Below are 27,897 nucleotides of genomic sequence, written 5' to 3' on the forward strand. Positions count from 1 at the left end.
ACATCATGCATAGATACAAAGGTATGCAGATAAAATGCAAAATAAATGGCAGGTGGTTTGGGGAAAGAGGAGGGAATCAGGAAAGGCTTCCTGGAGAGGGTAAGTCTTGAGTCGAGTCCTGAAGGCAGTGAGAGATCCTGCCAGGAGGAGGGAGCCCATCGCAGGTCCGGGGCCCACTAGTGAAAAGGCACAGGTGTGTCCTGACTTCAGTGTCCTATGGGAGGTGGAGCCAGGGATAACCAGGCTGGAGAGGCAGGCTGGGACAGTTGCTAAGGGTTTTGCCCTGGACGTAATAGGGAGGTATTGGAGTTCATTGAGTTGGGCAGTGCCCTGGTCGGACTTCAGCTTAGAGAAGATCACTTGGGCAACGATGAGGAGGATGAGGAGGAGATGGGGGATGAGAGAGGGGATGAGGGTCTGCACCCAGGTGGTGACTGTGGGACGCATGAGATGCTGAGGAGTTAGGAATGACATGGTCTGACAACTGGCTGGATAGTGGGGGAGGGTAGCTCTGAGGTCGTGAACCTAGAGACCCAAAAGGAGGTGGCATTCTGGAGAAACAGGAAAATTCTGGAAAAGGAGTGGATTTGGGTGTGGGGGAGAGGAAGAGTTTGTGAAACAAGTTGGTCTATTATAGAATATTAGAGCTGGGAGGATACTTAGAACAGGGAGTGTCAGAGCTGGGGGGGGCCTTAGAACAGGGAATGTCAGAGCTGGGAGAGTCCATAGAACAGGAGATGTCAGAGCTGGGAGGGCCCTGAGAACAGGGAATGTCAGAGCTGGGAGGGGGTCTTCAAGAACATCTGGCCCAACCTCATCATTTTTAATGTGAGAAAATTGAGGTGAGAGAGGTTGAAATACGTTTCCATAGATCCTGCCGAGCCCGTGTTGATGTGCAAGATCAGCCCCAAGATCTGAGCCTTCAGACAGAGCATCTTTTCTTCATCTCCCCACCCCCCACTTTTTTTAAAGCACCTTTTCCACCCCAGGGCCCAGCCCACACGATTTAATTTGGCAAACATCTATTAGGGGCCTACTCTGAAGATGCAATGCTAAAACATGAAACTGTCCCTGCTCGCAGAGATCGTACCCTTTCCTGGGGAAATGAAATGTGATATTGGCACCAACAAGTGTAACACAAAGTAATTTGAGGAGGGAAAGATTGTTACTTGATTGAGAGAATGCCCAGTGTGAGTGCCAGTTTGTGTAAGGAGGAGATTCTCTCGTAAAGGGGTGACCCCTGAGTGGAGCCCATAGGGAAAGGGACTGAGGGGAGGATGGTGCACATTCCAGGAAGAGGGAAATAAGGAATAAGCAGCCAGCCTGGAGAATTCAGGCCGGCTGCAAAGGTGGATACAAAGGTATGGAGGGCTGAGAAGGCAGGAGGCTCCCTCTCTCAGGGTACCAGGGAGCCTAGGAGCACAGGGGTATTGGAGTGAGGTCTGGGTCTCAGGATGATTATTCAGGGACTTAAAGGGAGGGTGGTTAGGAGAAGGGAGAAGGTGGAAGCTGGAAGAGAAGACAGGCAGGAGATAAATGCAGCAGTCCAAGCAATAGGACCCAAGCAAGGGTGGTAACTGTGGAAGGGCAGAGGAAGGCAGAGAGACATGGGGGTGGAGAGCGAGCCGGCTGGACTTGGCAGCTGAGGGGAGACCCAAGTGTCAAGGATGACGCTGAGGCTAGGAACTGGGCTTGCTGGGACCCTGCTGCTCCCCTTAACTGAAACAGGGAAGCTTGCAGGAAGACCAGGCTAAGCTGGGCGAAGATGATGCTTCTGTTTCGGACTTGGTCGTTTGAAGATTTCTCCCTGGAAGGTACATTCAGGCAGCTGGTGATGAGGCACTGGGGTGCAGGGGATGGATAATTAGATTGGGAGTCATCTGCATGGAGATGGGCCTCACCAGGGGAGAGGATAGAGCAAGAGAAGAAAAGAGGGTCCAGGATAGAGCCCTGGGGTGGGAAGAGGGAAGGGGACTTGGGAAACTGACCACCCAGCAAAGGAGATGGAGTACATAGATGAGGTGTGATGAGGAACAGACTGAGTGGGATTACAAGAATATAGAATGTCAGAGTGAGGGGGGCCTCAGAACAGGGAAGGTCAGGGCTGGGAAGGCCCTCAGAACAGGGAAGGTCAGGGCTGGGAGGGCCCTTACTACAGTGAATGTCAAAGCTGAAAGGAGGGGCCTTAGAACAGCAAATATCAGAGCTGGGAAAGCCCTTAGAACAGGGGATGTCAGAGCTGGAAGGGGCCTTAGAACAGGGAATGTCAGAGCTGACATGAGGCTCAGAACAGTGTAGTCACTTGCCTACGGCCACACAGCCAGTCAGAGATAGAGCCTGGATTAGAACTTGTACTTCTGGCCTCCCAGGAGGGCCCCTTCCACCATATCTAGCCCTAATCCCCAGCCTCCCCTTGGAGGTGAGCTAATTTGGTTGTGTGTAATTAGCTATGAGTCCCTCGCTATGAGCCTAGTTGAATTCACAATACTATATTTGTGTTGGTGTTTGTGATTTTTTAATCTATGGTTACTTTGTGTGACCACATAGATAGCTATACTGCAATGTGACCACACAACATTGTGTGTGACTCTGTCTCAGTCCCATGTCTGTTTATCTTTAACTCAACACCTATGTGTATCTATGTGAGGGCTTGTGTGACTTTATTTGGGGGGAGGGGGCCATTCTAGGCCTCTGTGTGAGTGCAAATCAGTGTCAACATATCTGACAGCGGATCCCCCTAGCTGCAAGTCCTGTCCTGATGTGTCCACCTGTCCGTATCTCCCTCCTTGCCCCCAGTGACATCTCACCCTTGTGCACCCTGGGGCCCAGCTGGGAGGAGAAAGGCACTGACCCCCCAGGGAGTGGGGATGGGGCCTAATTGGGTTCCGAGCATCAGCAACCAACAAGAGGGACCTGGGGACCCTGGGGACTGGCCAGGGAGGGTGAGGGAGGCCCTCAGCCACTCTATATTTAGCCCCATTTTCGGTAAATGCTGGCCCAGGGCTGGTACAAAGCTGCTAAAAGTGGAGGGTGGGGGGGAAGCTCAGAGCAGAAGTGAAAGTCCAGCAGGCAATGGGGGGGTGGGGTGGGGAAGGCCCAGAAGGCCCAGGCTTGGGGATCTGGGCTGAGGTTTGCACTGCTCAGCCTTGAGGGTCTAGGGGAGTTGGAGAGGCAAGAGGGAACCCCCGCCTGCCTAAGCTAAAATGTCATGGGCTGAAAGCACATATCTGGGGCTCAGTTTCCTCATCTGATGTCAAATGAAATAACATGGAAAGGGCTTTACCAACCTGAAAGTACTCCCTCTCTCTATATGTATGTATTCTAGATGATAACGATGATGGTGGTGGTGGCAGTAGTGGTGGTTACTGTCTGTACCAGGGGAAAGGTGGAATCAATGACCCACAAGTTCCCTCCCAGCTCTGACATTCCCTGTTCTTAGGGCCCTCCCAGCTGTGACATTCCCTGTTCTAAGGACTTCCCAGCCCTGACATTCCCTGTTCTGAGGGCCCTCCCAGACCCGACGTTCCCTGTTCTAAGGGCCTCCCAGCCCTGACATCCCCTGTTTTGAGGGCCCTCCCAGACCCGACGTTCCCTGTTCTGAGGGCCCTCCCAGACCCGACGTTCCCTGCTCTAAGGGCCTCCCAGCCCTGATGTTCCCTGTTCTGAGGGCCCCCCTTTCCCCTAAGGCCCTGACTTCCCGCCTGTTCCTTCTAAGAGCCCTCTAGGGCCTCCCAGCCCTGACATTCCCTATTCTAAGAACCTCCCAGCTCTGACGTTCCCTGTTCTAAGGGCCCTCCCAGCCCTGACGTTCCCTGTTCTAAGGGCCCTCCCAGCCCTGACGTTCCCTGTTGTAAGGGCCTCCCAGCCCTGACATTCCTGCTCTGAGGGCCCTCCCAGCCCTGACGTTCCCCGTTCTAAGAGCCTCCCAGCCCTGACGTTCCCTGTTCTAAAGGGCCTCCGAGCCCTGACGTTCCCTGCTCTGAGGGCCCTCCCAGCCCTGACGTTCCCTGTTCTAACGCCCCTCCCAGCCCTGACATTCCCTGTTCTAAGGGCCCTCCCAGCCCTGACATTCCCTATTCTGAGGGCCCTCGCAGCTCTGATCTTTTTTAGCTTTTACAATTTATGTTTTGTGCATAGGTGATACTTCAGATCCCACCATTAGGCCCTGGTTTCTTGGGCAGCATCCTGTTTTGTTGATAATGTGGCTCCCTATGATGAGGGACTGATTCTCGGCCTTGGTGTTTGTGACTTCTTCAGGGCCTTTCCTGAGAGCAGGCTTTGATACAATGCAGCCAGGACTCAGAAAGCAGATGCTTTATTCCCCAAGGCAGACTCAGCCTTGGGTGCCTGGGACATGACTCATAGTCATGGGCCCAGACTCAGGAGACCGGGGTTCTCTTCTCTGCTCTCTTGCTAGTGTGAGTCTCTGGACTTTCAGCTTCTTCTTCTATCAAATGGGAAGAGGATAACTCCTGGCCTATAGAACTTCCAGGCCATAGTACCAGTCTGAGGAAGTCAATGGATGGAAAATATTTTGTAAAGTAGGGAGGATTTTGTAAACCTGGGGGCTTTGTGTGCCATAGGGGGTATGCTGTGAGAGAACGTACCTATTACTGATGACTGTTCCCAGGCAGAAGGGAAGTCTAGAGACTGGGGGGGAGAGGCTGGTAAGAGGTGGGGTGGATTGGGGTCTTTCATCTGTGGCTTTTGTAGATAGTGGAAGGGGCTTACCTCTCTGCCCCTTCCTGCATAGCTCTTTGTTCTGTCCTCTTGGTCCAGTTAGAATAAGTTTAACATCTTTCCTCAAGTTCCTCCCCACCCCCCCATCCTTGTAGGCCCCAGTCTCGAGGCCCCTCACCAACTACTTTGGCTGGCCTTTTCTCAACGTTCCCCAGCTTATTAACGACCTTCTTAAAACGCGCCATTAAAAACTGCACACAGTATTCTAGGTATGGACTGACCAGGAGAGAGCGCATGAACCCCATGACCCTCTTTGTCCTGTGTTCTCTCATCTCCATTAGGTGTTCTCTGCCAGGGAAAATGATCTTTGGACTGGAAAGGCCAGAATATAAGTGGCTTACAGGGATCAGACACCCAGAATAGGTAGGGGAATAGAATAGGGCTCCCAGCTGCCTGTCATGGGTTCAGATCACCAGGCCTGAAAGAACCGCCAGAAGTGAGTGCTGAGACACTCACCAGGGACGTCTGGAGAATGGATGGGAGAAGGCGAGCCTGAAAACTCTACATCACGGAGCTTGTCTTCAGTTTCTGGCTCAAGTTTGCAGCACATGATTAAAGGAGTGGTTAGTGGGTGTGAAGAAAAGAAGGCAGCTATCCCAAGGAGCCAACATGGCTTCAGCAAGAGCTGGTCATAGCAGACTACCTCCATTTCCTCTTTGGACAGGTAGACCAAGAGTATTTAGGAAACAGCATTGACTTAGACTTTAGTAAAACATTTGACACAGTAACTTCCTGGGGGCAAGATGGGAGAAATGGGAAATAGGCAATGAATGGATAGGGGGCTAATTAAATGCCTGGACAGAAGGAACAGTCCTTAATGGTTTGAGGTAACGTTGGCAGGAGATCTCCAGTAGAGTGTCCAGGGGCATGTGGTATTTAACATTGTTATCAGTGACCAAATACAGAAATGATCTCCTTATGCAGGTGACACAGGGCTGAGAGGGATAGCTAGCCCTTTGGGCAACAGAGTAGAACATCTGGACAGCCCAGAACACTGGGCTGAATCATTGTCCAAGAGTTGGAAGGGACCCCAGAAGTGACCTTTATTTTGTAGATGAGGCTCAGGGTGGGATTAGTGGTCTGCCCAAAGTCACATAGGTAGTAAAAGAACTGAGGATTCCAGCTAAGACCTTCTCTCTTTTTTTGGGGGGGGGAGAGCACTCAAGGCAATTGGGGTTAAGGGACTTGCCCAGGGTCACACAGCTAGCTAGTATCAAATGTCTGAGGCTGGATTTGAACTCGGGTACTCCTGATTCCAGGGCTAGTGCTCTATCCACTGTACCACCTAGCTGCTCTGAGCTAAAACCTTCTGACTCCAAAGCTTTCACTGTTCCATGCTGACTCCCTATTGGATAAGATGAAGTTAAATGGGTATCAATGTAAAGTCTTACCCTTGGGCTCAAATAATCAACTCCACAATTAGAAAATGAAGGAAAAGATCTCAACATACTGGAACACTGATCAAAATAAAATTAGATGAAGTTTAGTGGGGAATAAAAATTGAAAACCCAGCACTTACATGCAAAGAATTAGCTTCACAAATGTTAGAGTTTGAGTCAGTTAATCAGCATTTATGAAGTACCTCCTATGTACCAGGCATTGTGCTAAAGCCCTGGGAATTCAAAGCAAGGCAGAAAACAGTCTCTGCCCTAGAGGAGGTATGGCTAGAAGTACAGCTGCTCGTCTGAGGACGATTAAGGTGTTTTATTGGCCTGCAAGCTCCATTTTCAATGACATTGTATGTGGCAGCTAAGAGAATTTGTGCCCCCTTAGCCAGTATTGAGAGGCATGGTCTGCAAGACTAGGGGATAGTCCTACTCTGCTGCAGTGTGGTGGTCAGCTCTAGGCATCCCATTATTAGAAAGGGCACCCAGAGGAGGGCTGTGTGGATGATGAAATGCCTTGAGACAATGTCACATGAGGGTGGGTTTTATGAAGTGGGGGTGGCTTGGGCAGGGCCGGTGTAAGGGTACAATGAGACTTCTGGTGATATAGTGCCTGAAGAACTGTCACATATAGAAAAAGGCACCAGGCTGCTTCCCCGGGGCACCCTGCGATAGAACTAGAGCCACTGGGTGGGACTTGCTAAGAGACAGATTTAACAATGGAAGGTTTCATTAAAAATCATGGCCTTAGAGGCCATCTCAAAGCCCGTCGAAGGCAACCTGGAGGATGTGTTGTTGAGGGGAAGCTGGTGTAGAGATGGCTTCTGAGATCTCTTCCAACATGGACACCATGTGCTTCTTAATGTTTAATGCACTAATGGGGTCTTAAACAAGACCCCATTGGCTTTCTTTTTTGAGCTGCCATTTAACGGTATTGATTTGTGTTTGTATCTCCAGCGCTTGGTACAGTGCCTGGCACACAGTAGGTGCTTAATAAATCGTTATTGACTGGCTGTTGATGCATGTTGATTGAGCTTGTGGTCCCCTAAAAACTTCAAATCTTTTTCAGATGACCTCTAGTGATACCTCTGCACCTCATATTTGTGAAACTGATTTTTGGAACCCAAGTATAGGTTGTCACATTTGTCCTCATTACGTTAACTCATAAATATTTTATTGTAAAAATTTTATCTTTCCAATTACATGTAAAAACCAATTTTTAAAGTTTAAAAAAATTTGGAGTTCCAAACTCTTTCCCTCTTGTCCTCCCCCCGCATTGAGAAGGCAAACAATTTGATAAAGGTTGTACATGTGCAGTCATGCAAAACATATTACCATATTAGTCATATCTCGTCAAGTTTACCCCAGCATTTTTGTCTGTGGATATCTCTTTGTTAGCTATCCCTTCTGCTCTACATTATCTGCAAATCTGCTAAGTATGACTTTCATAGCTTCATCCAAGTCTTCTGTAAGTTGCTACTCAGCATAATGCCAAGGACGCCTACCTTTGGAAACTCCACCCGACTCCTGTCTCCTTCTTGATAAAGGGCCATTAAGGAATGACGATTCCTGACTCTACTGAGTCTTCCCCTCTCCCAGGCTAAACATTCAGGTTAGAGTTGGCATCCTGTGTAGGCTCAGAGTTGGGGTCAGGATGAGTATCGAGGTCAGGGTCTACATGGGGACTGGGTTAGGTCTCATGAAGAATTTGGCTCTTGGGTTAGAGATGTGGTCAGAGTTAGACTGAGGTTGGGATTAGAGATTGGATCAGAATTCAGGCCATGATTGGCACTGATATCAGAGCTGGTTTAAATTTGGGTCAATGGTGTGGGAGCAAGGTCGGGGTTGGAGTTTGAGAGCAGGACTTGCAGGCCGCATATCACAAAGTTGGGATGGAGAGCTAATAACCTGCCGAATGATGCAGGTAGCGTACAAAAATTTTTTTTAGTAAGAGCAGCTCACAGTGGATAGAACTCTGGCCTTGGAGTCAGAAGAACCTGAGTTCAAATCTGGCCTCAGACACTTGACACTTACTAGCTGTGTGACCCTGGGCAAGTCACTTAACCCCAGTTACTTCACCAAAAAACAAACAAAAAAACAACCACAAAAAGATTTTAATAGACTAGAAAAAGTTTGCTGAAATTAAGAAGGTGAAATTTAAGGGGAATAAATGTAAAGGCCCACTCTTGGAGTCAAGTAGTCAACTTTGCAAATTGAGGAAAATTTGGTTAGACAGTAGCCTGTCTGAAAAATATTCTGGGGGTCTTAGTGGGCCACAAGCTCAACACAGCATGGGTCAACCATTAGATATGTGAGTCAATAAGGGTAAGCAATGAGTGCATTGCAGAGGGATCCCCTCTGTTCAGGCTGAGGGAGGTAATGGTCTTGCTTTGTGGACTCCCTCTACCATGTCATGAGAGTACCTGGTGGACGGTATTCAGTTCTGGGTGCCCCATTTTAGAAAGGAAATTAGTGAGCTGTGGTGTGTCCCAAAGAGGACAGGTAGGAGGAGGCGGGGCCCCTCTGTGATTGAAGGAATTGGGGATGCTTAGCCTGAAAAGAAGGCTAATATTGTGGGGAGGTGGGAAAGACAGGGAACATAATCTAGCCGTCTTCAGGTCTTCGAAGGGCTGTCTCATGGAAAAGGGATGAGTGAAACTGATTCTGCTTGGCCCCAGGAGCACTAACGGGGGGGGGGGGATGTGGGTGGGGCATTGCAAAGCCACCAGTTTAGGCTTGAAGTTTGAGTTGTCTAGCGTGGAATGTGTTGTGACTGAGAGCAGAGTCAAAGCTGAGATTGAAGTTGGGGTTGGGGCCAAAGGTTTCCATATTCTTCAGACAGAATGGAATGTCGGATGGGTTTGGGAGAATGGGGCTGCCTCATGTTTCACTGAAAAAATGGAGGCCATTTGCTGTGAGCTCCCGTTTCTCTCTTCCACCTCCACTCACATCACCCAGATGCCTTCTGCCACCATCTCTGCCTTCACCCTTGTGTGACATGAAGAGGTGTCCCTTCTGCCTTGCCTTACAGGCGCTCTCTCCTTGATAATCTCTTCTCTCTAGATTTTCAGGGACCTATCTCTGTGTCTGTCTTTCTCTGTCTCTGTCTCTCTCTGTGTCTTGTTCTCTGTCTCTTTGTCTTCTCTCTCTCTCTCTCTCTCTCTCTCTCTCTCTCTCTCTCGTCTGTCTGTCTGTCTCTCCCCTCCCCCACCCTGGTTCTCCTCCTGCCTCTCTGCCCTTTCCCTCTCTGTCTCCTTTGCTGGATCTTCCTCTGGACCAAGCCCTCTCACTGTCCCCCCTAGTTCTATCCTCTTCTCTTCTCCCTCCACCATTTCACTTGGAGATCTCATCAGCTCCCGTGGACTTAATTACCATCTCCATGCTGATGATTCTAAAACCTACCTTTTCTGCCTCAATCTCTCTGCTGACTTCCAAGCTCATGTCTCTAACTGCCTTTCAGACATCTCCAGCTAGAGGTCCAGGAGACTTCTTTAAACTTCAATATGTCTAAAACGGAACTTATTGTCTTTTCCCCTACCCTGTTGTCCTCCCGCTTTCCCTATTACTATAGAAGACACCATCCTCCCAGTCCCTGAGGCTCACAAGCCAGGAATCCTCCGGGACCCCTCACTCTCTCTCACCGCCCCCATGTCCAATCTGTGGCCAAGGCCTATTTCATCTTCACCGCATCTCTCCAATCCGCCCCCTTATCTCCCCTGGGGCAGATGCCGCGCATATGGACTATTGTACTAGCTGCTGGTGGGCTGGCCGACTCTGGCCTCTCCTCACCTAGTTCATCCTCATTTAGCCACCAAAGCAATTTTCCTAAAGTGCGGTTCTGATCATGCCTGCCTCCCCCCACTCAGTAAACCCCAGGATCCAATGCTAAATGCTCTGTCTGGCATTCAGAGCTTTTCCTAACTGGCCCCCTCCCACTTTTCCAGCCTTCTTACACCCCCAGCCTCAGTCCCCCCCATATTCTTCCACCCGGTGACTTGGTCTCCTGGCTGTTCCTCTAACAAGACCCTCCATCGCTTGACTCTGGTCATTTCCCAGGGCTGTGCCCTGTGCCTGGAATGCTCTCCCCCCACCCCCCACCCCCTCTAGCCTTCTGTCAGCTAAATCCCATCTTCTACAGGAAGCCTCTCCCTCTCCCCCTTAATTCTGGTGCCTTCCCTCTGGTAACTATTCCCAGCTCCTCTAGGATTGTTCTACATAGTAATAATATCTGTGTTCTCCCCCTGCCCCACACACACCCTGGCCACACACCCATTAGACTTGTGAGCCTCTTGAGAGCGGGGACCAGTTTTTGCTTTGGGGCTACTTTGTATTTCTAGGTCTCAACACAGTCCCGGTGAGCGCTTTATCTGTTGTTTATTGAATGGCTGACTAATTCAGGATTGAGAGTTAGGTCCAGATGGAGGTCCTGAAGCCCGGTTTAATGTTGACTTGTTTCTGAGGAGCTGGGGGGTGGGGGGTGGGAGGTCCCACTCTTGCTTTTGCCAGACCTGGAATCCGAGGTGGTATGGGGGTGATGGAGCAGTAAACAAGTTTGGCTGAACAGGGATCTACGTTCTAGTCTCAGCTTTGCCTCTGACTCACTGGATGATATGGAGGCCCTCTGGACCTCATTCCTCCTACGTAACATGGTATCAGTAGGGGCTGGGATGGAGGGATTGGACTCCATTATCTTTCCCAGTTCTAATGTTCTGAGGATGCTTAAGCAGGGCGTCCCTTACCTGGTTATTACCCAATGTTTGTTTGCTTTTTTCTTAGACGTAGAAAAAGTAATGTTGGATACAGAAAGGTTAAAATGTTATGGTATACATGTCTGAAGTCAAAAAACTATTTTATAAGGGGTTCCTCAGTTTCCCTATTTGTTAACTGGGGAGAGACAGCATGGTAGAGCAGAGTGGGGTGCTGGAGAGTCTGGGTTCAAATCTCAACTCTGTGACCTTGACAAATCACTTTCACTTCTTCAGGGTACAGGGTGTACATCTGTAAAATGAGGGGGATCCTCTAGGACCATTAAGGTCCCTTCTGTCTCTAAACCCAGGATCCTCTGAATAGATAGTTACTGCTGATGCTCCTTCCAGCCCTGACCTTCCCTGTTCTAAGGCCCCTCCCAGCCCTGACCTTCCCTGTTCTGAGGGCCCTCCCCTCTGACTTTCCCTGTTCTAAGCTTTGACCTTCCCTGTTCTAAGGCCTCTCCCAGCTCTGACGTTCCCTGTTCTAAGGCCCCTCACAGCCCTTACATTCCCTGTTCTAAGGGTCCTTCCAACTCTGACACTCCATGTTCTAAGGGTCCTCCCAACTCAGATGTTCTATGTTCCATTATTTTTGTTCTAGCTGGAAGCCACGGCCAGTTTTTGCATCTGGGGTTAGACTTGCATCAAAACTAAGCTCAGGGTTGAGTTGATTGAGCAAGGTCAAGGCCGGGAGGAGCTTGCCCTTTGGCCTGAGGCTCAGGGGGCTCCCTGGATGCTGGAGGGAAGGGCTGAGGCTGTGAGAGCTTGAGGGCAAAGCTGTCGAACATTTCAAGGGCTGGTGAATCACAGGCATGGCCTTGTTGATACACCCCAATCCCCAGAGCCCCATCCCACCACCCGCTCCTTGCTGCTCACAGCGGAAAACATGTCTCACCCGAAACCTGCTGGGGGACAGAGTGCTGAGGCCCTCAAGGCCCCAGGGGAGGACCACTGCCTTCTCTGCTCAGCTTCCCTTCGGATGCCTCTCCATCAGAGAGGCCAGAGCCAAGACATCCCCTGCACCTGGCCTTCCCAGCTCTGGCTCAAAGGCTAGATGGAACCGGCTTCTCCTACTGAGAGGCCAGGAACCCAGAATAGAAGTCATTAGAGCAGGGTCCTGGCCCCACTTAGGCCACTGAGATGCTTCTGTGACATTTCTTCCTCTCCCTGCCCCTCAGTTTCCCCATCTCTAGAGGTGTTGGACTAAATGACTTCCAAGTCCCCTGCCAGCTCTGACAGCATTCTATCATTGAGGAAGAGCTGTGAGCCCCAGTTTCCATGCAGGGTAGGATGGCAGGGTCTTGAAATGGACCTGGTCCTCAAGAGCTGGGGTGGTGGTAGCGGGAGCCTCCTCATGGGATGTGACAATGCCTCCCCTTTTCCTTTTCTCTCTGCAGAAATAAGAATGTCTAAGCCCCTGGAGCCGGAGAAGCCAGGTTTGGACTCTCAGTCAGAGCACACAGGTAGGAAGGGTTTTCTGGGCAACAAGGGAAGAAGGTGGAGCCCCAGGTGGGAGTAGGGCAGGGGTGGTCCTAGCTCTTCCTTCCTTCTCCTTGCAGACACAGAAACCAATGGACCAGATGCAAACCATCAGGTAAGGAAGGGGAGCTAGCTGAGAGGGAGCAGGCCTGACGAGGAGCTAGATCCCAGACTCACCTCCTCTTCCTCCCTTCTCTCTCCTTTCAGAACCCCCAAAATAAGGCCTCTTCATTTTCCTTGTCCCCAACGGGTCCCAGCACCAAGGTGAGAGTGGAACTTGTAATACCTGGAGAATGGTGGGGAAAATTACCTGGGTGAGGTGGGATCTGGAGGGAGCAAGGGAGGTCTGGGCTAGAGGTCGGCTTGTCCTGAAACCCCCAGAGGGAGCCACTCAGCTTTGGAGCATCAGCAAAGCAGTTTCTCCTTCCCACCCGCCTGCCCCAAACTTATGACTCATCCCATCTCCTTCCCCTTCCCCTGGGGTTGAGGGGGGGGGTTGACTGGGGAAATCCCCCCTGGGGCCCCGGGGCATGAACAACAGGAAGCTGAGGGCCCAGCCCCCATCCCTACTTCCCTGCCTGGCCCTGGCTTCGCCCTGACTCTCAGCACCTCCAGACCCTCCCTTCACCCCAACAACACTCAAAGGAGAGGCTGGGGGAGGAGGGAGAGGGGAGGACTGTAGGGAGGGTGGAAAGGACCTGAGGGGGAGAGGAGAGAGTAGGGAAGCAGAGAATTGACAAACCTAGGAGAGATGAGAGGCGATGGAGAGAGAACAGAGAGGAGATGGAGAGATGGGTGCGTGGTTTTCCTCTAGTGCATGAAACCTCTTCTGGGAGCGTTCTTGTCTGGCCAAGGGCCTGGCTTGGGCCTGCACACTGAAAGTCCCTGAGAGGAGAGAGGGGTATTTTTATTTTTTGTGTCCCCACGCCTGTGGTTTTTTTTTTCCCCTAATTGGATTGTGTGGAGATAGGGAGAGATGGAGAAGAAAAAGGAAGAAAAAGAGGAACTAGAGAAAAGGAAGACATGAGGAAAGGAGAGGGGCAAAGAACAGCAGCTCCAGAGTCTCGGACCCCCTACTATTGGAGTGAGCTGGGGCAAATCACTGCCTGGCCCCAGTTCTGAGTTTCCTGCTCTGTCCAGTAATGGATCTAGAATCCCATGAAAGGGAGAAGAGAAAGAAAGGAGAAGGCTAGGGAGAAGATATGGAGGAGACAGGGAGGGATGGGGAGAATGGAAGACAGAGATTGAGGGTCAGGGGACCTGCCATTTACAGCTGAATAGGTCCTCAGAAAAGGGTTACCTTGTCCCACTGACTCATTTTGCAGATGAGGATATGGGAGGTTAAGTAACTCAGTACACACTACAGCCAGATTCAAACCCAGGGCTTCTTACTGCAGAGATGGTACTCTGTCTGATGGACCTCCAAAGAGCGAGAGGAGGGGGCTGGAGAGGAGAGGCAACTGTGAGAGGAAGCGGGAGAAAAGAGGCTTGTAATAAGGAAATCTCGAGATAAGCTGAAGTGGAGAGGCTGGGGTTGCACTGTGAGGCGGGCAGCTGAGGGCCGAGGCGGAGCTGGGCCAAGGGGCAGCCCAGGCCAGTTGCCACCCACAGAGCCGGCCAGGGGGACATCCTGGCCGCTGCTCCTGCTGTGTGGTCCCATGGAAGCCACCTGGTTTCTTTGTGTCAGGGTCTAAAATCATAGCTATTTTGTTACAAAGGGGAGAAGAAGAGGTGTCTAATTTTCTTCACCATGATTGGTTCCCTTTTCAGGACCCCAAACTTGCCTCTCTCCCCATGCAGATCAAAGCTGAAGACTCCAGCAGTGACCCGGGCCCAGTGGCCCCACCGCCCCCACCCCCATCCCAGCCCCACCTACCCCAGGCCCAGCTCATGTTGGCTGGCGGGCAGCTGGCTGGGGTAAGTGACCCAGGATGGGCTCCAGGTGAACCTTTGGGGTCAGGGCCTAGCTCTCCACAACACCAGATGAGGGGAAACGGAACCCTAGCTATTCCACATATGTTGTAAGGAAAGGCTCTAGACCCTCTGGTTCTTTCTAAGGGGGCCCTGCAAATGAAGCCCTCTTGAGTCTTGCCATAACAGGACCAGAGGGAGCCCTCTTGTCCTTGCCAAGCCCTCACCCGGCCTCAGCTGAAGCTGTTTTAGTTCTCCTCTGAGCAGCCACAGTCCAGAACCAACTGGGTGGCCCCTTCTTTCTCCCACTGCCCACATGTGCAGAAAACAGCTCCAGGGAGACTTGGCTCCCAGGTACAGCCGAGGGCGCTGGTCCCCAGCCCACCTGAGTTTGTTTCTTTCCTCTGACGCTAACTCCACCCGGCTCTTTTCGGCTTGGCTGCCTGGTCCCCAGCTCTGTCACTAACCTGCTGCTCGTTTCTCCCTCACCCCCATGTCACTCTTTCCTAACCCTGTCTTGTCTGGTGACACCCATCATCTCACTCCTTGGCCCCCACTCCGTCTCCTCCTCACCTTGTCTTCTCCCCCGACCCCCATCATCTCACTCCTCGGCCCCCCCCATTGTCTTTGACCCCGCCTGGCCGCCACCCCTCACCCCAGCTGACGGCCCTGATGCCCACCCAGCAGCAGCTCCTCCTGCAGCAGGCTCAGGCCCAGCTCCTGGCCGCCGCGGTCCAGCAGTCCAACGCCGCTGCCGCCGCTAATGCAGCCGCTGCCGCCTCCGGGCAGCCCCCTGCCCCAGCTGGGGGAGGTGACCTGCCGCCGCAGCCACCCGCCAGCCAGCCCCCGGCGACCCCCCAGCTCACCCTGTCCCAGCCCATCCAGCTCACGGCCCAGGTAAGGCGGGGCACACCTACAACCTGGACGGGGCGAGCCGAGCGCGGAAGCAGCCAGCACGGGCCGGGAGGGGACGTGGGCACCCCGGCACACCCCTTCCCCTCCGCGGCCCGTGGTATCCCTCCCGGTCAGCTCTTCTTGCACCCTGAGCTTTCTTCTTTGCTGCCTCCAGCTCATCTGGCTATGCTAATCTCCCAGAACTGGGCCCACCTACTCACAGCCTGGAGCAGAAGGTGCCTCAGGCATCATCCAGGGCCATCTCTCTCCCCCCACCCCCCACCCCTCCACCCTGGCCAAAGCAGGTAGCTCCCTAGGAGGGACACCAGCGGCCACCTGGACACCTCCAGGAACGGGGAGCTCACTGCCTCCCCAGGACATAGCTGTCAGACTCAGAAAGTCCGTCCTTCCATGAGCTGGAATCTGCCTCTTGATAATTTCCACTGTAGCCCAAGAGTCTTCGGTCGGGTCAAGCATAACATATCTATTCTGGATGACCCAGGATGGCCCTTCTGAGCTTTGCAGATATGATAATGGTGTGGTGTGGTGGTGACAGCCTCTCTAGGTTAAATATCTGCAATTCATGAACCCAGAATGCCAGAGCTAGGAGTAGTCTCAGAACCTGGAACGTAAACTGACAGATCTGGGAGGGCCCTTAGAACAGGGAATGTCAAGGCTGGGAGGGCCCTCAGAGCAGGGAATGTCAAGGCTGGGAGGGGCCTCAGAGCAGGGAATGTAAGAGATGGGAGGGGCCTCAGAACAGGGAATGTCAGGGCTGGGAGGGCCTTCAGAGCAGGGAATGTCAGAGATGAGAGGGGCCTCAGAACAGGGAATGTCAGGGCTGGGAGGGCCTCTGAGCAGGGAATGTCAGAGATGGGAGGGGCCTCAGAACAGGAATGTCAGAGATGGGAGGGGCCTCAGAGCAGGGAATGTCAGAGATGGGAGGGGCCTCAGAACAGGAAATGTCAGAGATGAGAGGGGCCTCAGAGCAGGGAATGTCAGGGCTGGGAGGGCCTTCAGAGCAGGGAATGTCAGGGCTGGGAGGGCCCTTAGAACAGGGAATGTCAGGGCTGGGAGAGGCCTCAGAGCAGGGAATGTCAGGGCTGGGAGGGGCCTCAGAGCAGGGAATGTCGGGGCTGGAAGGGGCCTCAGAGCAGGGAATGTCAGGGCTGGGAGAGGCCTCAGAGCAGGGAATGTCAGAGATGAGAGGGGCCTCAGAGCAGGGAAGGTCAGAGCTGGGAGGGCCCTCAGATCAGGGAATGTCAGGGCTGGGAGGGCCCTTAGAACAGGGAACGTCAAGGCTGGGAGGGGCCTCAGAGCAGGGAATGTCGGGCTGGGAGGGGCCTCAGAGCAGGGAATGTCAGAGATGAGAGGGGCCTCAGAGCAGGGAAGGTCAGAGCTGGGAGGGCCCTCAGATCAGGGAATGTCAGGGCTGGGAGGGCCCTTAGAACAGGGAACGTCAGGGCCGGGAGGGCCCTTAGAACAGGGAACGTCAAGGCTGGGAGGGGCCTCAGAGCAGGGAATGTCGCGGCTGGGAGGGCCTTCAGAGCAGGGAATGTCAGAGATGGGAGGGGCTGGGAGGGCCCTCAGAGCAGGGAATGTCAGAGATGGGAGGGCCCTTAGAATAGGGAATGTCAGAGATGAGAGGGGCCTCAGAACAGGGAAGGTCAGGGCTGGGAGGGGCCTCAGAGCAGGGAATGTCAGAGATGGGAGGGCCCTTAGAATAGGGAATGTCAGAGATGAGAGGGGCCTCAGAACAGGGAATGTCAGGGCTGGGAGGGCCCTTAGAAACCCACTCCTTCACCTCCCCATTTTACAGTTAGAGGGTAATGAGGCCTAGAGAGGGTGGGCTGTGCTGCCATCTCTCTTCCTCCAGGCTCTTGTTCCCCTGGGCAGCCCGGCACCCTCTCCCCGGGCTAGCCAGGCCCTCAGGTGTGGGCCGGCTCTCACCTCGCGCATCTTTCCCACCCCCACCCCCAGGACATCCAGCAGCTCCTTCAACTCCAGCAGCTAGTCCTTGTTCCTGGGCACCACCTCCAGTCACCTGCACAGTTCCTGTTGCCACAAACCCAACAAGGGCAACCAGGTAAGAGTCCTGCGGAAGCCGCAGGGGTGGGGGCGGGGGCGCGGCCTGTGCCGTGGGACTGCTGTGGCTCTCTGGTGCCACCTTGTGGAATGGAATCCTAGGCGCTCTCAGCTTCAGAAGCTAAATCTCTTCCATAACATCCTTGACAAACCGGCCTCTAGCTTCTGCTGCTGTATCTCCTGGGACTGGGAGCTCACTACTTCCCAAAACATCCACTCCTTCTCCATACAGCTTTAACTGTTGGGAAGTTCCTTTGTTATACTAAGTTAAATTTTGCTTTCCTGGAACTTCTCCCCATTAATTCTCTTTCTGCTGTCTGGGCCCCACCAAAACAAGCATGATCCTCCTTTAAGGAAAGATGGCTAGAATCCTAGCTTTGGAGAGCAAGGAGAGACCCAGAGGGCATCTAGCTCTGCCTCGAGTGGGCAGAAATGCCTTTCTCCACATCCTGGACAAGCAGTCATCCAACCAGCCCTGGATGACCTGAACACCTCCAGGGATGGGGAGCTCACTACCTTTTGGGGGATGTTGATTCATTAATGGAGCCACCATTTGCCAGGAAGCTCTTCTTTTGGTCGAATCTGCCTCCCTGGGACTTCCCCTTACCCTGCTGCTCCCCAGGATCTAAAGGGGATCGCGTCAGATCTAAACTCAGGAGCCCTCTCTGGACATGTTGGCAGGAGGCGGGGGTGGGACATGCATTCGTTAGCTGGTGCCCAGTAATGCGACGGCAAAGATCCTTCCCTATGTCTGCAGAAACTCTGAGGTCAAGTCTAGTTAGGGCGTGATGAGTCAGGGGGCTGCATCCCCCTGAGGCTCTCTTTCCCCACCGACATTTGTACTGTCTCCCTCAGGCCTGCTCCCAACACCAAATCTGTTCCAGCTACCTCAGCAAAGCCAGGGAGCCCTCCTGACCTCCCAGCCCCGGGCTGGGCTCCCTACACAGGTAAGCAGCTCCCCCTTTAAGAAAAGCCAAATGACCTGGGGTCTGTTCCAGGAGCAAAGAGGCTCAGTCAGCTCCCCTAGTCACCTAGCCACAGAGCAGGTCCAGGAAAGGGAGGGACCTCTATTCCCAGCTGAGAGGAAGAGAGGGCAAGTGTGTGTGTGCCCAAGACAGTGCAGCAATCTCTTTGCTGCTAATTAAAAGGATGGCAGCTTTCCTGGTTCCAGGCTCTTGGGTAGATGAGAATGAGGCTTTCCAGTTGGCGGCTCCCTCTGATGCCTGCTGGTGGTATGAGAGTGAGCCTAGCTCTGGCAGCTGAGTGTGTGCCATCTGGTCAGCTCCAACAGGCTGGAAGGGCTTCAGTGTGGGCCCCTTGATGGGCCACCATCCAAGGACAAGTGTAGAGAGGCCCCCCACAGGGGCAGTCACAGGGCGATGAGTTTAAGGGCCGGCTCCTGAGCTGGGGAGGGAATCAGGGCCCTCCCACTCACCAAGTGACAAATGCTCAAGGCCTTGGAGCACCCTAACTTCTAGATTGTCTGAGGCTCAGAACGTGCTGTTCCACCCACGATTTCATAAGATCCCAGCCTTGAGTCTGCGTTGTTGTATGAACTTGGGTGCTTTCCTTCCCTCATCTGCAAAATGGGTGTAAGAGCAGGTGCACCATGTGCCTCCCAGGGTTGCTGAATAGAAATTGGAGTTATCATTATTCCTATTCCTAATAACATCCCCATGAAGCCAGGTGAAAATTATTCACCTCTTTTGTAGATTAGAAAACTGAGGGGGAGAGAAGGAAAGGGACTTACCCAAGGTCACACGAGCAGTATAGACAGGCTACTCCCAAGAGCTAGGATTCCAGTGCTGGATTTTTTAATTCCCATGTTCCACAGGCTTTACAAACTAAAGATGATAATATAACCTATTGATTTTGATATTGATATTAAGATGATCATATGATTTACTGATTTGGATGTTGCTATTAAGAGGATAATATATTGATTTGATGTTGATATTAAGAAGATAATACCTACTGATTTTGATGTTGATATTAAGAGGATAATATAATCTATTGATTTAGATATAGATATTAAGATGATAATATGATTTACTGATTTTGATGTTGATATTAAGAGGATAATATAATCTATTGATTTTGATGTTGATATTAAGTTAATATAATCTATTGATTTTGGTGTTGATATTAAGATAATATAATCTATTGATTTTGATGTTGACATTAAGAGGACAGTATAATCTATTGATTTTGATGTTGATATTAAGAGGATAATATAATCTATTAATTTTTATGATGGCATTAAGAGGATAGTATAATCTATTGATTTTGATATTGATATTAAGATAATATAATCTACTGATTTTGATATTGATATTAAGATATATAACCTATAAGTTATGTGTGAGTGCCCAGTGCTCAGAGGGTGATCAGGAGAGGGTTGGGTTGGTCAAGGAAGATGCCTTGAGGGAAAAGATGGGAGAGGCTGAAGATGAGGACATGGGGTGATGTCTTAAGTCAGAGAGCTGCATGAGCAGCCGAGTAAAGGGCAAGAGAGCCTCTGGAGACCCCAGACCCCCCCCCCCGGCCTTCCTTCCCTCAGGCAGTGACCCGACCCCCGCTGCCCGATCCGCACCTCTCGCACTCGCAGCCGACCAAATGCCTGGAGCCACCCTCCCACCCTGAGGAGCCCAGCGACCTAGAAGAGCTGGAGCAATTCGCTCGCACCTTCAAACAGAGGAGAATCAAGCTGGGTTTCACTCAGGTCTGGGGCTGAGCAGCGGGGCCGGGGGAAAGGGGGGCCCTTTGATGAAGCTGTCTGCGCTACGTGCAGAGCCCTCGGGAAGCCCACCGAGTCCGGTGTGGTTTACCTCCCAGAATTTAAAGCCCGAGACAGTTTTCAGAGCCCTGTACCGTGTACAAAGCGCCTTTCGCAGCCCATACCCCACGCTCAACAAGTTGATCCTTTTGTAGGAGTCCAGTGAGAGAGCCTGGGGAGGGGACAGGAAACGTGAAGTCAGGGCCGAGGGGGTGTGGGGAGATGGCCACCGCGGAGAAGAGTCCCGTGCTGCGCCGGGGCGGACCGCTAGACCCCGCTCTCCCTCCTCTCCAGGGCGACGTGGGGCTGGCCATGGGCAAGTTATATGGCAACGACTTCAGCCAGACAACCATCTCGCGCTTCGAGGCGCTCAACCTAAGCTTTAAGAACATGTGCAAACTGAAGCCCCTTTTGGAAAAGTGGCTCAATGATGCAGGTGGGTGTTCAGGGTCAGGGGCGGCTGCTGTAGAAGAAGCGCGGCCCGGAGCCTGCCTGGCCGCCGCTGTCCAGGGTGCTGAGGGAGGCGGAGGGAAGAGCGCTGGCGAACCAGGGGAGGAAGCCTAGAGACAGAGGGCAGGCCAGCCTGGCGGAGTCCTCTGACGCTGCCTCCCCCGGGACAGAGACCATGTCGGTGGACTCCAGCCTGCCCAGTCCTAACCAGCTGACCAGCCCCAGCCTGGGCTTCGATGGGCTCCCGGGCCGGCGACGCAAGAAGAGGACGAGTATTGAGACGAACGTCCGCTTCGCCTTAGAGAAGAGCTTTCTAGCGGTGAGGAGACCTGCCCACCTCCCCACTCCCTCCCGCCTTGTCCTGCTCCCCCCGGGCTGTCGGGGCTGCCGCTGACCTCTAGCCTCTCTGCCCCCCAGAATCAGAAGCCTACCTCAGAGGAGATCCTGCTGATCGCAGAGCAGCTGCACATGGAGAAGGAGGTGATCCGTGTCTGGTTCTGCAACCGGCGTCAAAAGGAGAAGAGAATTAACCCGTGCAGCGCTGCCCCCATGCTGCCCAGCCCGGGCAAGCCAGCGGCCTACAGCCCCCACCTCGGGCCTGGGGTACTGTGCTCCCCCTCCCCCTGGATCGTAGAGCTCCACCTGCAAAGTATTTCAGAGGCCATCTGGCCCAACCCCTTCATTTTACAGATGACGAAACTGAGGCCCAGAGGGAGAAATGACTTTCCCAAGGTCACACAGATAGCCATTGTTAGAGGCAGGATCCGAACCCAGGGCCAGAGCTCTTTTCTTCCAACCATATGGCCTCCTCGAGGCACTAGTGATCATCTACAAGCAGTCACATCAAGGCACGCTTGTGGCCACGCCAAACACACGCATTTATTAAGTTCCTGACATATGACAGGCACCTTCCCGAATGCAAAGATAAAAAGCAAACCTTAAAGGGGATTACATTCTACCCTGGAGTATATACAGATCTGAGATGGGAGAGTGCACTCATGAGGTGTGTGTATGTGTGTGTGTGTGTGTGGGGGGGTGGATTAAGAAGTTTCCCGTAGGCAGTGGCCTCAAAGAAAGGTGGTTCTTCTTGCTGAGTTTCAGTCACGTCCAGCTCTCCATGACCCCATTTGGTGTTTTCTTGTCAGAGATCCTGGAGTGGTTTGCCACTTCCTTCTCCAGCTCATTTTACAGATGAGGAAACTGAGGCAAATAGGGAGAAGTGACTTGCCCAGGGTCACATAGTCAGTAAGTGTCTGAGGCTGGATTTGAACTCGGGTCTTCCTGAAGGACAGTTAGGAATTCTCAAGGGAGAGGAGGAAATGCATTGCATTCAAGGAAGGGGAATAGCTTGTACAAGGTTACAAGGGCTGAAGATGAGAAGTCAAGTGAGGGGACCGGGTGTTAAGCCAGTTTGTCTGGAATGTCCATTTCATGAAGGAGAGTGATAAGAAATAAGTATGAAAAGCTAGGTGGGCACCAGATTTTGAGGGGCATTCAATGTGGAGCTGTGGAGTTTGGGGCTAGGCATTTACCCCAAAGGCATTAGAGAGCCACTGAAGATTTGCGAGCAGGGCAGTAATGCAGTTAGAACTGTGTGGGGTTTTTTCCCCCGAGGCAATTGGGGTTGTGACTTGCCCACAGTCACACAGTAAGTGTCAGGAGTCTAAGGCTAGATTTGAACTCAGGTCCTGCTGACTCCAGGGCTGGTGCTGTATCCACTGAGCCACCTGGCTGCCCCAGAACTTTGTTTTAAGACTTTGAATTCAGCAGCTGTGTGGATGATGGGTGGGAAAGGGTAGAGCCTGCAGGCCCAAACACCAAGAAGAGGCAGCTGAAATAGTGCAGAGGAAAGATGACAAGGTATGAACCACAGGGCACAGACTCACAGTGACACACGAGGCTGAAGCTTGGCTACAGCTGAGCTAGAGATGGGGTGGCGATCTGGTAGCATTTCTTCACATTTTAAAGGACCTGACATGGTGGCGACCTTGCTAGAACACAATAAGGGGTTGTCCCCTCTCCTATACCCCATCTCCTCCAGCTCTCAGCTTACTAACAGAGCCTCCAAGAAACATCCGTCCATCCCTCTTCCTCCACCCATCCCTCTATCTCTCCCCATCCCTCCGTCCCCGATCCACTAATCCCTCCACCCCTCCCTTCATCCATCCATCCATCCATCCATCCATCCATCCATCCCTCTGTTCTTCTGTCCATCCATCCATCCTTTCCGTTCCATCCCTTCTCTTATTCCCTGAGCTCTTATTCTGCCCTGAGAATTGAGAAGACATATTGAGAAAGCTCCAGACCTTTCTCTTAGGGATCTCAGAACCTAATACTAACTTACACCTATGACCTGATTTAAACAAAATCGAATCTGTGTGAACATCTAGGTTAGTGCCCAGTGAAGTAATTCTTTGATTGGCACAAAGATGTGTCCCTTTTTGAAGACTCCGCTGCTGAGTTCTTTTAAGCCCAGGGCTCCGTTATTGTTTGCAAGAGGGGATTCCATTCAGTTTGCACCGTAGATCTTCCGTGACGTCAAGCATTCCCAGGCAGCCATCTCCAAGTTTAACCAACAAATATGTGACACTTGCCAGAAAAGCTGTCTAAAAATGTTCAATGATTGTTGTTCAGTTGTGACCTACTCTTGTGACCCCATTTGGGGTTTTCTGGGCAAAGATACTGGAGTGGTTTGCCCTTTCCTTCTCCAGCTTATTTTACAGATGAGGAAACCGAGGCAAACAGGGTGAAGTGACTTGCCCAGGGTCATACAGCTAGGACGTGTCTGAGGCCAGATTTGAACTCAGATTCTCTTGACTCCAGGTCCAGCACTCCATACACTTCAGAGCTGGGAGGGATTCTTGTTTTACCGAAGGAGAAATCTTAGGCTGGGGGCAGGGATGGGGTGGGAGATTTCCCTCAGGTTCCATATCAGATTGGAGCCCAAGTGTGACCATAATGCAGGTCTCCCGCCTCCCAGGCTAGGAGTGTTTCCAAAAGAAAGCTACCAGACAGTATTCACACCCTCAACTTTGTGATTGTATTGACGCCTCATGTGAAATGACAAGTGACCTGGTTGAAAAAACCTACATGAAAACCATTATTACAGAATTAACAGGATCAGTCTGGGGGGCCTTGTATGGGATAACAGTTGAATGTTGGACATTATTCATTCCTTTAGGTTAAGCACCAAATTTATTGTGGGATCTTGGAAGAGATATTTCCCCTGTCTCAGCCTCAGTTTCCCCATTTGCCAAATGAAAGGAGCTGTCTTGAGGGTGCCTTTCATCTGTAACTGTGTTTCTAGAATTCTGAGATACCTATTACTGAAGATTAGATGTGGCATAATATACACATGCACACACACACAATATACATACATACACACATAATATGCAAGCATATGCCTATGCGTACATACAGGCACACACATGTATGTTTGTCATGCCCTGGCCTCTTCTTTCCTCATGCTCCCCGGTCTAGTCTGGGTCTCTGGAGTATGCGGGCAGTCCATCTTGGTGTGGTATGCCCGCGTGGGAATGACATCCTGAGGTACTTTCTTCCTTGTCTCTCCAGGTGACACCTCAGGGGGCTGGGGGGACCCTGCCACTGTCCCCGGCTTCCAGCAGTCTGAGCACAACAGGTCAGTCCTTGTGTGCAAGAAAAGAGGTACAGGGCGGTCTTTGGGACTTAAGTTAGGGGATGAGGGAAGGCGTGGGAGGGAGGGGCAAACCTCTCTCGGCACTCACTGGCTTGCCAGGGGACCTTGGACAACTCCCTTCTCAGCCTGAATTTTTTTTCCACTGTAAGAGAGGGGAGAAGGCTCCTTTCAGTGCTCCTTGGCTCTGGCACTCAGTGCTTCTGTCATTATCTCTCCTAGTTACTACCTTGTCCTCAGCTGTGGGGACCCTCCACCCCAGTCGGACAGCTGGAGGGGGCAGCAGTGGGAGTGGGGCCGTGACCCCCCTCAACTCTATCCCCTCCATCACCCCCCCACCCCCTGCCACCACCAACAGCACAAATCCCAGCCCCCAAGGCAGCCACACGGCCATCGGCCTGTCAGGCCTGAACCCCAGCACAGGGTAAGTCTGGGGCCCAGGGAGGGCAAGCCAGCCGTTACTGCTTCGAGAGGCCGTACCCCTGCTCCTGCTAACCCCCTGCCTCCCCCCACTAACCCGTCTGCTTTGCCTCTTCTAGAAGCACAATGGTGGGGCTGAGCTCGGGGTTGAGTCCGGCTCTCATGGGTAACAACCCTTTGGCCACCATACAAGGTGCGTCACCTTACATCACACTCCCTTTGTCCCCTCTGCCATCACCCCATCCATGCTTTCGAAGGACATCAGGGGGGCTTTTGCTGGACTCATCTGCATGCCTGTAACTGCTTCTGTGATGGGCAGTGTGTGTGTGTGTGTGTGTGTGTGTGTGTGTGTGTGTGTGTGTGAGAAAGCTTCCAGCGCTGACACTTGGGTTTGGGGATGTCCTCACCCTCAGGCTCAGCTCAACCCTCCCTGTCTCCCTCAGCAGCCCCTGGGCATCACTCCCTGCCCCATCCCTCGTTCATTGCATTACTCCATCTCACTGTTCTAATTTTGTGGAAGGAGGATAGGTGCCTCCAGATGTGAGGAAGATGGTTCTAGGGAGGGGAAAGGCAGCGAGCGGGGTCTGCTAGAGAAAAGCACTCAAAGTGACCTCCAGGTGAGGGAAAATAGCCCAGGTGGGAGAATGGCTTCTCTGTTCTGGGGGATCCCAAGTGGAACTGCTCAGTTCTTCAGAATATTTATTGGAACTAGAAAGAGTCTTAGAACGTGAAACAGAGTGCCAGAGATGGGAGGGACCCTAGAACAGAGTACTGCAGAGCTGGGAGAGGCCTTAGAACAAAGAGTGTCAGGGCTGGGAAGGGCCTTAGAACAGGGAAGGTCAGAGGTGGGAGGGTCCTTAGAACAGGGAAAGTCAGAGGTGGGAGGGTCCTTAGAACAGGGAATGTCTGGGCTGGGAGGGGCCTTAGAAAATAAAACAGCAGAGCCAGGAAGGACCGAGGAGGTCATTCCACCTAACTATAAAGATGGAGAAATTCATACTCTGAGAGGACAAGAGATCTGGCTTGGCCTGCGGGTGTCCCCCTCCATCTCCAGTCCCACCTTCCCTCTCTCTTTCTCTCTCTGTCTCTCCAGCCCTGGCCTCTGGTGGAACTCTCCCCCTTACCAGCCTTGATGCCAGCGGGAACCTGGTGCTGGGGGCAGCTGGGGGCGCCCCAGGGAGCCCAGGCATCGTGACCTCACCACTCTTCCTGAACCATGCCGGGCTGCCACTACTCAGCGCCCCTCCAGGGGTGGGCCTTGTATCAGCTGCAGCAGCCGCTGTGGCAGCCTCGATCTCCACCAAGTCCCCAGGCCTCTCCTCCTCCTCTTCCTCTTCCTCCTCCTCCTCCTCCTCCTCTTCTTCCTCCTCTTCCTCCTCCTCTTGCATCGAGACAGCAGCACAGACCCCCGGAGGGCCTGAGGCAGGGGCCAAATCGGAATGAAGACACCCCCTCTGCCTTTCCCTGCCACCCTCCACCCTCGCCCACCTCTGGTCTCCTCAGTTGGGGAAGCTGGTGGTAGGGGGACAGCGGCGGGGGATTGAGGTGAGGGTCCGGGAGCTGGAGAAAGAGAGTGGAGGAAACACCAAAAAAAAAAAATACCCCCAGAAAGAAAAAACCAAACAAAAAATAAAGTAAAGCCAAATAGAAACAGACATAACCAGCCGCCCAGAATGAGCCGGGGCGAACAGAAGAAACCAAAAAACGAAACCAAAAAAACCCAGTCCAGAGCCAGACCTCAGTGCGCTCACCGCTCACCGCTATAACACCAAATCAGCGCGTCTCCCCGCTCCGCGGAGACCAGACGCCTCCGCCGGGGCTCCCTCTAGTAGCCGACGGCTGGGGGCTCTGCGGCCCTCCTCTACCCAGTGGAAAAGGAGAACGTGTCGGTCCCCGGAGGGTGGGGGAGGAAGGTGGGGGTGGGGCGGGGGACCAGGGGAGGGAACAACTGTGGATTTTTCTTTTCCAGAAACCAAAAGAGACAGGGCCCGAGAAACCTCACACCAAATAGCCGGTAGCTTCATCCAAAGGCCTGTATAGAACTGGGCGCGTTCGTTGTGCTCCCCCGAATGTGTCCCCCATCCCCTCTCCCGGCCTGGGGGTGGTGGGGGGACTTGTTTTAACTGCCTTTTTTTTTTTAAACGGAGAGTAAAAGGGAAGGGGGGGGAGACTGGAGACCTCTCTCTCTCCCCCCCCCCCCCCCTTAGCCTCTCCCCATCTCCTTCTTTGGCGTGGGGGTCCGGCCATTTGGCTGCGTGAATCCCATCTCCTGGGCTCCCCTGGCCCCTCTGGTTCCGTGCTTAGGGAGTGAGGTCTGGGTGGGGGCATGGCAGAGCACGTGGGAGCAGGGCAGCCCCAGCTCTTGCTCATTCCTGTCTGCCAGCTTCCCCATCCCTCTCCCTCATCTCTAAAAAAACAAAAAAAAAAACCCACAAAAAAAACCAAACTCATATTCCAGTGCCTATCCGTGGGATTGTTCATGCTTTTACATTATCCAGAAAAACCAAAAAATCGTTCCCTCGCCCCTGCCCACCCACTACACACAGGAAGATGTCCCACTCCTCCAACCCCCACCCCATCCCCACCCCCCACCTCCAACCTCAAGATGGCCACTCCCAGAATCAGGGTCTGAGTTGGGGGAGGGGGATGCCACCATTGTCCGCTCAGTGGCTCCCTGTGGGCACTGGGATGTATCTAGATGACAGAGGCCTGTGGGAACACTGCCGTCAGGGTTGTCCCTCTGCCGGCCATGTCTTGAACCAAAAAGAAAAAAAAGGAAAAAAAAGAAGAAAAAAAGAAAAAAAAGTACCACAAAAAAATAAAACTGAAAAAAAAATTTTTAAATAGAAAAATCTATAGATATATATATTTAAGGGAAAGAAGAAGAGTACTAAGACTACTCTTAAGAGAAGACACTGGAGGAGCCGGGAGGGAAGCATAGGGCCTCCAGAGTGATGGTGAGGGCCTTCAGCCTCCGCACCGGATGGACAGACGAATAGATACTTCTTTCTCGTCACAAATACCTCATGGACCTCTATGGGGGTTGGGAGGGAGGGGAAGAGATGGCCTCTTGCCCAGGAAGGATGGGCTGGGGCAGGATGGGAGGATGTCAAGGCCAGGACCCAGAGGGAGCCCCCCTCTTGCCCAGACTGCTGTGCCCTCCCCCACAAAATCAACTGAACAAAGCTTTAGATGTACGGCAGAAAACCATGAAAGGAATCTATGAAGAAACAACAATTTGGGGGTGGCTTGGATCCTCCTTTGAAGGCCCCCTGTTGGTTCTGACTGGTCTTTCTTCCCCTCTCTCCTTCCCTTTTCTTTCTCTCCTTCCTCAAACCAAAGTGTTGCTGG

At 52.6% G+C, this 27,897-nt stretch overlaps 1 protein-coding gene across 8 annotated transcripts in view; it reads left to right on the forward strand.

Moving 5' to 3' along the window:
• POU2F2 (POU class 2 homeobox 2) overlaps nt 1-26,375 on the forward strand; it is a 54,181-nt gene extending 27,806 nt beyond the window's left edge. For 2 of the 8 annotated variants that reach the window (XM_021003768.2, XM_021003765.2), the window contains exons 2-15: nt 12,271-12,336; nt 12,433-12,467; nt 12,560-12,616; nt 14,123-14,269; nt 17,138-17,243; nt 18,098-18,189; nt 19,803-19,964; nt 20,313-20,454; nt 20,639-20,787; nt 20,886-21,071; nt 24,045-24,111; nt 24,349-24,550; nt 24,666-24,739; nt 25,640-26,375. In XM_021003768.2, the coding sequence (XP_020859427.1) occupies nt 12,279-12,336; nt 12,433-12,467; nt 12,560-12,616; nt 14,123-14,269; nt 17,138-17,243; nt 18,098-18,189; nt 19,803-19,964; nt 20,313-20,454; nt 20,639-20,787; nt 20,886-21,071; nt 24,045-24,111; nt 24,349-24,550; nt 24,666-24,739; nt 25,640-25,989 (1,827 nt within the window). In that variant the 5' untranslated portion in view covers nt 12,271-12,278 and the 3' untranslated portion in view covers nt 25,990-26,375. Of the gene's footprint in view, nt 1-1,789; nt 1,815-11,837; nt 12,159-12,270; nt 12,337-12,432; nt 12,468-12,559; nt 12,617-14,122; nt 14,270-14,923; nt 15,161-17,137; nt 17,244-18,097; nt 18,190-19,802; nt 19,965-20,312; nt 20,455-20,638; nt 20,788-20,885; nt 21,072-24,044; nt 24,112-24,348; nt 24,555-24,665; nt 24,740-25,639 lie in introns of those variants that run through there. The other 6 variants (XM_021003770.2, XM_078145894.1, XM_078145895.1 and 3 more) reach the window with 6 other exon arrangements.
• Nucleotides 26,376-27,897: the final 1,522 nt, after the last annotated feature.

This window comes from Phascolarctos cinereus, unplaced genomic scaffold (assembly GCF_003287225.1).
Source record: "Phascolarctos cinereus isolate Bilbo 61053 unplaced genomic scaffold, phaCin_HiC Scaffold_726;HRSCAF=1367, whole genome shotgun sequence".
In the NCBI taxonomy this organism is placed as follows: Eukaryota; Metazoa; Chordata; class Mammalia; order Diprotodontia; family Phascolarctidae; genus Phascolarctos; species Phascolarctos cinereus.